Below are 11,892 nucleotides of genomic sequence, written 5' to 3'. Positions count from 1 at the left end.
TAAGCAAAAAACAAGGCTTTTGTTCTACAGGAGAGTTTCAAGCAATGTATCAAAATTCTTTTTACTTTCATCTTAACACTTTAAGAGACAAAACAAAAGAGAATATGGAGAAGGGAATTAAGAAAATTTGTGGTTTTTGTCTTATGAAAGAAGGGAGAAAACCAGTTCTTTTAAGTCTTACTTTTAGCCTTTCTCTGATAGGTCTTAGCACTTTAAGACCCATGATTTATCAAATCAACTAATCATGCTTTCTAAGACCATTGTGTTGTGAATAATTCAATCAAAATCAAGTCTTCTTTATTCTTTATGGTCTCCATGAATATTTTATAAAAAGAAGAAGCTATTTTTTTCTATAAAACTATTCTAATTTTTATAACTTATAAAACATATAAATCTATATAAAACAAAAAACCCTTTTGGTCCAAAAAGATTTACATGACATAATAAATCACACCTTATGATATGTTATGATATGTTTTGATGCTTAACATTCGAAATTAATATTTCCAAGAAATAAATAATTTCCAATTAGTTACAAGAATTATATTCATTTATCAAGAGTCTAATTCTTATAAATAATATATTTACTTCAATTTGTTGTTAGTGTGACCCTGTAGGATCATATATTATCTAGCAATATCATTCTATAACGACTCTTCGGCATATAGATATTTCAATCTCCTACTTGCATAAGTCTTATAATAGATTGATGTTTAGAACGATGAACGTCTAACAACATTTCACCACCCCCAATAATATATATCACTTATTACCATTCTATCAACATCTAATACCTAAAAGCTCAAAGCTTCAATTGATGTATAAGGTATGTTAATCAGTTATCCCTTTTGTTACAGACATCCTGTTAAACACGAGACTTGGATCGCAATCAATCACATTTGGTGTTCAGCTTTCGGTAACACGTGTTAGATATCTTACTCTCAGTATATAAGAGGAACACATCCCATCTTGACTACATAACCTTTTGTATAGTTCAAACCAAACCTGAAAATGGATTTTATAACTTCCCGATTAAGGATCAACATTTGACCATATCAAGGCACAACACTCCCTACACTTAAGTCCCACTATGCATCTCAGGTGTTAAGGATACATAGATAGAACCTTTTAATCAAGTGTCACTCATAATTGAGATCTATGAGATGATCTTGATGTGGTTCCTTTCAATACTAGTTCTCTAACAAGTACCTATGAATATTGGTTACAACCACTTTCCTACTTTCATCTGTTAAGAGTCAACTAACCCAATCCATATTAGTCTTGCTTCATAATTTCTCCAATAATTATAACTGACTATGAACTTTTTAGAATAAGAAGATTATCCATGGGTTAAACATGTTAATATAGAACACACCAAGTATTGATGTAATCATCATATCCTAATATATCAAAACAATATAAAATAATTGTTGTCATCATGTTCTAATATCCAAATACTAAATTCACATCTAAATCCCATTTCTATAATAATCAAGTCCTATGGCTGAAGTGTGACCATTCATACTTAGCTTAAAAAAGGAATTTATTAATGGGTTCGACTAAATTTAATTTATGTGAATTTTGCGAATACTATCATCTCCATATTTGACTTTATTCTAAGTCCAATTAAATATTTTGGAGAATATGATTGATGTTCTTTCATGACATAGAGTATCTTATCTTAATTAAGTATACTCTCGAATTCACAAAGATCTGTATGTGATCCTTGAATTGCAGAAATGAACATAGTTTTTCAATGAACTCATTCATCCAATCATATTTCATTCCAACTTCTAAACTATTAGTGTATTCATAATTAGTAGATTGTTTAATTATGTTTTGCTTAGAATTCATTCTGAGTCAAGGTGAAACCACCTTGCATAGTTAGAATGTTATTTCAATAGATTAACTATGTCTTATTCATACAAGATTAGGAATATCAATGTGCTCCCACTAGTTCTTAGTAAACACAAATATCATCTTTATTTTGATATAAAAATACACCTTGTATGTATATATTAAAATGATGATTACAACCTTGAGATGTTTTCTTTATATCTACTAGTGGATCTTATGCATTACACATTTTGTTAGGATAACATAGATTAAGAAAACCTCCCAGTTAAGCTATATATATGTCTTTTAGTAGATTTCTATCAGAAAAGTGGTATTTCTTGAAATATATTTTCTATATCTCATACTAAGAATATGAGGTTATATTAAATAATATCCTTGTTGATCTAATCATAGCTATTTGTGAAAATGTTTGATCATAGTCAATGTCATGAGTATGATAAGGATCATAGTCAATGAAATGAGTACAAGAAAATTTTTTATAACAAGTCATGCATAATATGTATAGATATCAATACACGTGTTTTTTCTAAAATAATATCTTACTCCTTCTAGCCTTTATATAGAGGAAGATTAATCAAGCCAATACTTGATTATTACACATAGATTACATCTCAATGTTCATGACTCTAAGTCATTTATCAATTATGGATTTGATATAGGATCTTGGCAGTTGATGGATTTTCCAGAAACCATCAAGAACAACTCATCAATGAGATATTCCACATTTCTCAAGTCAAAGATGATTTCTACCATTAATGTGAGCCGTTTGTGTTTGTGAATAGCTATTATTCAAGTATAACAAATCTTTGTCGAAACTGATGCAAAGAAAAAAAAAACTTTTGTACTAAAGGAGAGTTTCAAGTAAAGTATTAAAATTCTTATTACTTTGATCTTAACACTTTAAGAGTCAAAGCAAAAGAGAATATGGAGAAGTGAAGGAATAAATTTCATCGTTTTTGGCTTATGAAAGAAATAAGAAAACTGGTTCTTTTAAGTCCTTACTTTTAGCATTTATCCCATGGATCTTAGCACTTTAAGACCCATGTTTTATCAAATCAACTAGCCATGCTTCTAAGAGCATGGTGTGTGGAATAAATTAATCAAAAACAAGTCTTGTTTCTTCTTTATGGTCTCATTGAATATTTTAGAAAAAAAAGAAGCTAGTTTTTCTATAAAAACTCTTATAGTTTTATAACTTTTAAAACATATACATCCATAAAGACAAAACCCCATTTTGGTCCAAAAAGATATACATGACATAATAAATCATCTCTGATGATATGTTGTAATACTTAACATTTAAAATTAATATTTTCATGAAATGAATAATTCCACTTAGTTACATGAACTATATTTATTTATCAATGATCAAATTCTTATAAATAATGTATTTATATCAAGTTGTTAGTATGACCTTTTTATGATCATATATTATGTAACGAGTTTTTGGACATATAGATCTTTCAAATCGCTCCAGTATATCGGCTCAACGGAACAAATCATAGTCTATATGAATACGTATGTTCATATATAAATAAGTATTATATATATATATATATATATATATATATATACACACACACACACACACGTATCATTGATAAAAGGAATTACATGAACTCTTAATCATTTGTTAGTATTGTTCCTTTGAATATTTTGGTTGAGTCATGTTAAGATCGTAGTTATTTAGCTTATAATAGTGTCCATACTCACAAAAAATCTTCATGTAAGGTCATATTTAGTATTGTTGATAAAACATCGACTCATCCTTAACCCGTTTTACGCTATTGGTTATAGTCGTAAGGGAAGTGATTCGTACACAATAATTTTTTCCATATACAACAATGTATGCATTATAGAGTTGTACAATACAACATTTTAAAGCACCCATTGTTATGTACGGAGAAAAATTGTTGTGTACAAATCATCTCCGTCGTAATGGCAGGAGCATATTTATAGATGTAACATTTGGAAGTTTTGTTGTTTTCCTTTATATTCCTCATTAGGGATATGTGTTTGATTAAGATGTTGTTGGAGTTTCCATTTCATAATAAATTAAAATGTTAAGTTTAGATGTTTTATTTTTTTGTATGAAATTCCCAATTGATTTCACTCAAGTAATCACATTTGATACTTCAAGTTTGCCTCATACACTAAACGATGTTATGGTTTCATGATTTTTTTACTTAATGCAAACGAGAGTGGAACAATAGTCAATTGAATGAGTTCTAATACAAATTGGGCTAGTTGGTTTAAACTTACAACTAACTAGGAGGTCTTGTATTCAATCACAAACAGAAGAAAAAAATACATAATTATTTGTCGTTTCAAAAAAAAAAAGTCCCGTACCATTTATGTCTACAAATATTCATACTCATTCTTACAAATATATTCCTACCTATTAACATTATGACACGTATCATCATTTCACCATTTAATTTTTATGCCTATAAATATTCCTACCTATTAACATTATGACACGCGTCATCCTTTCACCATTCAATTTAATTTTATTTTATATATTTCTAATATAGTCTTAATGAAATAATTAAGTAAATATGAAATGATAAAACATGTTATAATTTTAATGGGTTGAAATATTTATAAACATAAAAAATAAGATGCAATTTAATTTTTCAAAAAGAATAGTTCTAATAAGGAAAATCTTAAAGTGGTTGATATAATCGTTGTTATCGAGATTAGTTTTTTACGGTAAACTTTGAGAATATAATTAGTATATAAAAAGTATATTTTAAGTTAACCTTGTAGATAATGGAAAGATATTTGGTAGGACACGTATAGATGTGTGGTTAAACTCAATTAGTTAATATATTTAGCTTTTATAATCCTTTTCTGTTTTCCTATTCGCTATTTACTTTGTTTATATTCAAAATGAAAAGTTAAATATCATCCTATAATTTCTTTTTACCATGCTCTTATTCATCAAATGATAACATGTATCGTATTTAATTTTCTTTGATAACTTTTTAATCCACATATCACCATTTAATATGGATATGAAAATAAGTAGAAAAAAATTATAAAAAAATATTTAATTTCTATTTGTGTAATCCCAACCACTATCATTTACTCACAACAATCAAACAATTATATATTGTAAATTTAACATTTCCGTCTAAATAATATAAGTTAATTTGGTGGCTTTAAGAAAAAAAGAAAGAATAGACAAATAAATGTTTTGTGTTTTCTTTTCTCTAAAAAATATATAAAAGATGAGATTTTAATCATTTTAATAAAATTACAAAAATGATCATTGTGGTAAATATTACATTTTTCATGTTTGATCCAAAGATAAATAGGCCGTTTTAAATATATTAACATATCAAAAATTAGATTTAACACCGAAAAACAACCATGTAACGTTTACAAACCACAAGGACCACCCGTGTAACCTTTCCAAAAAATATTCTGAAAGTACAACATTTTGGAAACTATGGACCATTTATGAAATTTTATCATATATATATATATTGAGGAGTAGATAGGTAGCTCAACTCCAACTTTGCCTCCATATTTTTATTCATTTGGTGATAGAGTTTGCTTTGCATGTATATAGCATACATGATCGTATTACCAATATTCATGAAACTTCACAACTCTGAATCATCGGTCACTACTTTTTGGTTGTGTCTTCTTTTGTTCGGTGTTCATGGCGGAGCACGGCTGACACTGCCGAAAAATGTTAATGTGCCGGCTGTTATAGCGTTTGGTGACTCAATTGTGGATCAAGGAGCCAACAATAATCTAAACACTTTGATTAAATCGAATTTTTCTCCCTATGGAAAAGATTTTGTTGACGGAAAATCAACCGGAAGATTTTCCAATAATAAAACTCCAGCTGATATGATCGGTAAAATTTGAGTTGCGCTTTACTTTGGTTGCTTTCTTGTATTTATTTTTTCTTTGTTTTTAGTTTTTAATCTGCATGCACGTGTGATGGGCATTTGTCTCCTTTTTCTACTTTCTAAACCTTTTTTATTAAGTGCTTTTGCAGATAATTAATAAAAAGTAGAAGATATTTTTTACGTATTCCAAAACTCATATCGGATTGATGAAATTCTCGTCATTTCGGAAGATATAAAATCAGGTTGTAAAAATGTTTAGTACATATTTTAGTATATAGTTTAGTTATGTATAAAGTAACTTTTTTATTAACTAATACCATGTAAAGTTAAAACCTAGGATATAAGTCCATACCCTAAACATTTCGTATGTTTTTATGAATAAGCGTACGTGGCGATATATATATTTTTCTAGCAAATACACGTTCCACTCTTCTATAATGATAATATTAACTTAATTTTCTATTTTTAAATAATATTTCAATCATGATACATACGTTTTACTTGAAATAATCTAAGTAAATTTTCTAATAATGTTTTAACGTATAATGGTGTATACAATAGCTTTTTTGGCCATATATATGAGTGTATATATAGCGAGGAATGCCTTTTAGTCTATTACTTTTGGTTTTATGGATATAATTTTGCTATTTAATAGAATTAAGTTATTGGTTTAACATATTAAAATATTAATATATGTATTAATAAATTAATGTTTGCAAATTTTGATATAATATAATTACTTTATATGTAACATAATTTTGTATCACACATAAGTAAATATACATTACAACAAATACACATATATAGAGTTCAAATGAATTTCAATTGAATTTCACTCTTCCGGGTTCGGAGTTCTGTAACCCACACACACTCACACACTGACACCCGCTTCAACATAGATCCAAATAAAGAACAAAGGAAAAACAATAGAAAAAAATCTATTCATCAGATTCCGCTACCCACTCTTTCTTTCACAGTTTCTTCAAAACACAGTCATGTAAAAAAAAAAGTATTTCGATAATGAATTTACTTTTTTTATATGTGTACATGAGTTTATGTTTCTGTTTATTGTTCCCCTCTGCTCTATTCATAGCTTCTTGCTATGCTTCTTTTGTTATAATATATGCATCTTATTCGCCGTTTCAAAAAAAAATTAAATAATTAATTATGCAAGGAATCAAAGACATATATATATATATATATATATATATATATATATATATATATATATATGTATATATATATATATATATATATATATATATATATATATATATATATATATAAAATTGAGAAATTTTTTTTGGGTCATAAATAGCTATCATTTTTTTAAGAATAAACAAATCATTTTTCATATAGTGAATTAATTGTCATTTTGTTATACTAGTTAAAATATTCTATATGTTGGTTATAAATGAGTTTTTTATGATAGGTATTAGCTAGTTTTAAGAATAGCTCTTAATAAAACCCCCCAACCCCCCAAGGCCCCAACGGTCCCCTCCAAGTCTCCTAGATTTTTTTTTTCACAAAACAACATAAACATGTCTTCACATATTTCATTCATACATTTTAATGTTTGTTGCTGCAGCTTTCTTTATCACTCTTTTCACTATGGTCCTACCTCACTTTTTCTCACTTAATATGCATTACGTCTTGCCATAAATCATGATATGGAAAGTTCATTTCATATCCAACCAAGGAAGATGTCTCTAACGTCTTAGGTTACACAACTTTTTTGATAATAATTCATGGATTTCTCAAAAATCTATTAGAGGCTTTAGGAATTGATGTCAACAGTAGTGGCGGTGGTTAAGCAACGAAGCACCGTTGTTGTTGTTGTGGGTGAGCTGGAAGTGGCCATGGAAGTACAAAGAATATAAAAATTAACAATGAATACAAAAGTAAAAAGTAAAATATGACTTTTTATACAAGTTAAAAATTCTAGTAAATAAATTGCTTCACTTTAAGGACCAATAATAAGAAAATATGTTAAAAAAAAGTCCTTGAAATTTAGCTTTATTAATGCAGAAGTCATTCTTATGTTTTTCTTTTTTACAATTAAGTTTAAGATAATGGTAAACGTTTGAAAAATAATTCTTGTATCTGATTAATGCATGTTTTGAAGACCAAATTATAAATAAAATATTAGAGATTACTTTTTTTCCTTAATAAATTTAAAGTTTTAAGGATTTTTTTATATATATACCTATATTTATTTATTAAAAAACTCTAAATAAAATTACCATCTACATCAATTTCACTAAATAACTCATATTTATTTATTAAAAATCAAAATAATGATAATTACATATATAATTTTCAGGTTTTTTGTGATTAGTTTCAATAAATATCATAACTAATTAAAATCATAAAGATGTCATTTGTATTCTATAAAACTTTTGTATTCTATAAAACTGAAGTTAACTTATTTAATTTGTCACAATAAAACACATTTCTAGCCCGACGATATTTGATTGTTAATTTTTAGGTTTTAAATGTAAAACGTTATCATTAAGCTGCAACCACCAAAAAGTCTTTTACAATAAAACGACACCTTAAGAAAGTTTTCCAATATCTGTTATTTTGAAATAGAGCTCAACTATACACTATGTGGCCTATATATGTGCTCCTCACATTTAGTTATTTTTCTAAATTGTTTTTTTCGGAAAAATAAAGTAGACACAATTTACAAAATAATTTTCATTAACCATCGAGTTCGCTGTGAGCATTAAAAAATATGTTTTGGCACTCCAAAATGTTTCATCCATATTTAAAGCTGTTCTTTTTATCTACTTCTCCGTTTTTTACAACAAATATATTTACAAAGTTTCAACATAAGGCCACAAAAAAAATATATTTTTAATTTTTTTTTGTGATATTCGTTAAAATAGGACAAATTGCACAGTGAAACTGTGTGAAGAACAATTTTGTTTACACCGAATGAATCTCCTATCACTGATTTCATTACAAGGTTAAGAGCTCATTAAAAAGAATTTCGAAATATAAAAACATTGAAACCGCTTGATTGATTGGTTTCATAGTGCCAAACCCCACTTTAAATTTGTACTTACCTAGTGCCAAACCCCACTTTGTACTTGTGTAGGTAGTGCCAATTACGAATAAAGATAACTTTTCTTCTTCTTTTCCTCATTAACTAAACTAATCAATTAACTCATTAGTATGAGTTTATTTCAACTAATAATTAATGGTTGGGCGATTTCATAGTATGGTCCATAGTGTGGGTTTTGTACTTTTGTTGTACGTAAAAGGATTTATTTGTACAAAGTATACTGGTATGAATTTATTCCGTCGCCAAAATGGATAACTAATCTGTAGAAATTTAGCATCGTATTGACTAACGAAATCGTTATTCATAGCGAGATTTGAAAAGTATTGTTGAGGATTACTATACATCGTTCAATCATCGCCTCTATACCATTAATAACGGACACACATTCATACGTGCATATATTCGTACATACATAAATACAAAAATAGATGATTACTTTTTTTTTTTTTTTTTCTATATCGATAATTATAATAAATTCCATTGGGACAATACGCATTAATGATAAAAAAAAAGCACGAATGATTTTTTTATTTGTTTTTTACTTTTAAGACTTCTTTTTTTAAGAACGAAAACCAAATATACTGAACGGTATAGATTTAAAATATGAATGATGTAGTGATGTTAACTCTTTAATACACTTATAGTGTATTCATTGATTTAAAAAAAAAATACTTGTTTTTTTCCACATTTAAAAAAATAAAAAAATTAGCCAAGGTTTCTGTGTTAATCTAACTAAATAATACTCAAATATGGTTCTGTTTCTTCCGTCCACAATCTGGAGTTCGAGTAGAATAAAGTTATTAATAACCATGTGAAGAAAAATAATTTCTTTAGTTGAAGGGTTTGTCACTTCCATGGCTCTTTCTGTAGTGTTCAACAAATTTAATTAGATCTTGGTTTATTGTATCTCGTTAAAATAATTTGAAATAGACAAATTAATTAAATAAGCATGTTTAATTTCATCTATTTTTCAGTTGAAGAACTAGGGATAAAAGAACATTTACCGGCATATCTTCAGCCATCCCTTGATGAGAAAGAGCTTCCAACTGGTGTAAGCTTTGCTTCTGGTGGGTCCGGATTTGATCCTCAAACACCAAAGCTAGTGGTAATTTGCAAACTTTTCTTAATACATATATATGCTTTATATTTTAAACTGTTTATATAACCAATAGCATCAATCTTTTAACTAAATCTTTGTGTATTAATTAGGGGGTTTTCTCATTTGCTGACCAACTAAAACAATTCAAAGAATATATAGAGAAGCTCAAGCGTATAGTTGGAGAAGAAAGAACCCAAAACATATTAGCAAACAGCATTTTCTTGGTGGTTGCAGGAAGCGATGATCTTGCTAATACTTACTTCACTATCGGAATTAGGAGATTACAATATGATATCCATTCTTACACCGAACTTATGGTATCATCAGCGTCCAACTTCATACAGGTATATTTAATATTTGTTTAGGTCTTTAATTTCAGTAACTTATGCGAATGGTCCCTATGGTTTGGGGTAATTTGCATGTTTGGTCCCTAACTAATTTTTTTAACTCGGAAGGTCCCTACAGTTTGTTTTTGTTGCACGCTTAGTCTCTGTTTTACCTAAAAGACAATTTTGCCCTTGATTTATTAATTTATTTAAATAAGGTGTGATCGATAAGGTAAGGTAAGGTGATGTAGAAGTGGGGTTGGGGTGTGTTTATTTGAATAAATTAAAAAATCAAGGCCAAAATAGTCTTTTTAGGTAAGAGAAGGACCAAACGCGCAACATAAACAAACAGTAGGGACCTTCCGAGTTAAAAAAATAAGTTAGGGACCAAACGTTCAAATTACCCCAAACCGTAGGGACCATTTGTGTAATTTACTCCTTTAATTTTTATGCTTTTGCCCGCTCGTTATTTGTAAGTTTAGTTAAACTTGCAAACTGTGACAAACGATAGTAAAACATGTGTCTTTTTATAGTTAGATCGGATTTAGTTTGAAAGTAATATTGTGATATAGATAACCATTAATAATGTATTTTAATTACATTGAAGGATATATACCAACTTGGAGCAAGAAGAATAGGAGTCTTTGGTACACCACCAATAGGATGTTTACCTTCTCAAAGAACTCTTGGGGGTGGTGGGCTTAGAGTTTGTGCAGAAGAATACAACAAAGCAGCAGAAATATATAACAACAAGTTGCAACAAGAGCTTGCGTACCTAACAAAGACTCATGCACAATCTAGGATCCTCTATCTCGACATATACAACCCTATTCTTGCAATTATTGAAAACCCTGTCCAATATGGTATTTTTAAATATTACTATGATGCATGTAGTCCAAGTTTTTACATATATTTTTAGTTGTTACTCTAATAAGTTAATTAACTATATCTCATACATCAGGACTAGAAGTTGTGGATAGAGGCTGTTGTGGCTCAGGAAAGATAGAGGTTTCGGTTTTATGCAACCACTTACTCCCTACATGTTCTGATGATTCAAAATACCTTTTCTGGGACAGTTATCATCCTACAGACAAAGGATATAGCATCCTCGTAAATCAACTTCTTGAAAAATATATTAACGATTTCTTTTGAGGTTGCTATGGACCAAAGACTCTCATAAGTGAACCGAAGAATGATGTTGTTTGACTTATCTATAATAGGGATTAGTTTACTTGTTTAAAGTATCTTTTTACATGAAAGATTTTATCTTTATCAATATGTGAGACGTACTATATGTGAAATACTTGTTTTTTCCTTGATCATTACATTGTATCACTGTAAATAGGTGATACTCTCTCTATTATATGTATTGGTTTTTCACTATACAAAATATTAAAGTGTTCTACGGGTTTTCCATATTTTCTCTTATTCATACTTGTTCTTTATTTATGTTGTTTATCTTGGTTTCTATAATTCCTTATTTCACGCTTAGCCTAGGGACCATTAATCTTCATCAATTGGTATCAAATCAAAGTCACAATTCTCTTTATTACTCTGTTCATACTTGTTCTGTATTTATATTTTTATCATGGTTGTTGTAATTCCTTATTATACACTTAGCTTAGGTATATTTAAGCTTCATCAATTGGTATCAGAGCTTAGTGGTTGACTTTC

General features: G+C 28.4%; 1 protein-coding gene across 1 annotated transcript; it reads left to right on the top strand.

Annotated features, from left to right (window-relative positions):
* The first annotated feature begins 5,382 nt into the window (after window positions 1–5,382).
* On the top strand, window positions 5,383–11,620 carry LOC145086065 (GDSL esterase/lipase EXL3-like). Its single transcript, XM_079023793.1, has 5 exons — window positions 5,383–5,728; window positions 9,768–9,898; window positions 10,003–10,236; window positions 10,826–11,081; window positions 11,180–11,620. Exons 1-5 carry the CDS (start codon window positions 5,425–5,427, stop codon window positions 11,368–11,370), a joined length of 1,116 nt encoding a protein of 371 aa, XP_078879919.1. The 5' UTR covers window positions 5,383–5,424; the 3' UTR covers window positions 11,371–11,620.
* The last annotated feature ends 272 nt before the right edge of the window (window positions 11,621–11,892 follow it).

Source organism: Lactuca serriola, chromosome 2 (assembly GCF_051521515.1).
Source record: "Lactuca serriola cultivar US96UC23 chromosome 2, Lser_US96UC23_V15, whole genome shotgun sequence".
Classification (NCBI taxonomy): Eukaryota; Viridiplantae; Streptophyta; class Magnoliopsida; order Asterales; family Asteraceae; genus Lactuca; species Lactuca serriola.
This window is presented reverse-complemented; position numbering and strand designations above follow the sequence as displayed.

Bases quoted from the DNA above. Each gene is read 5' to 3' on its own strand.
- LOC145086065 (XM_079023793.1), top strand. From the start codon at position 5,425: ATGTATATAGCATACATGATCGTATTACCAATATTCATGAAACTTCAC. The intron at 10,237-10,825 runs GTATATTTAATA...ATTACATTGAAG, and splicing joins CAGCGTCCAACTTCATACAG to GATATATACCAACTTGGAGC. The intron at 11,082-11,179 runs GTATTTTTAAAT...CTCATACATCAG, and splicing joins TGAAAACCCTGTCCAATATG to GACTAGAAGTTGTGGATAGA.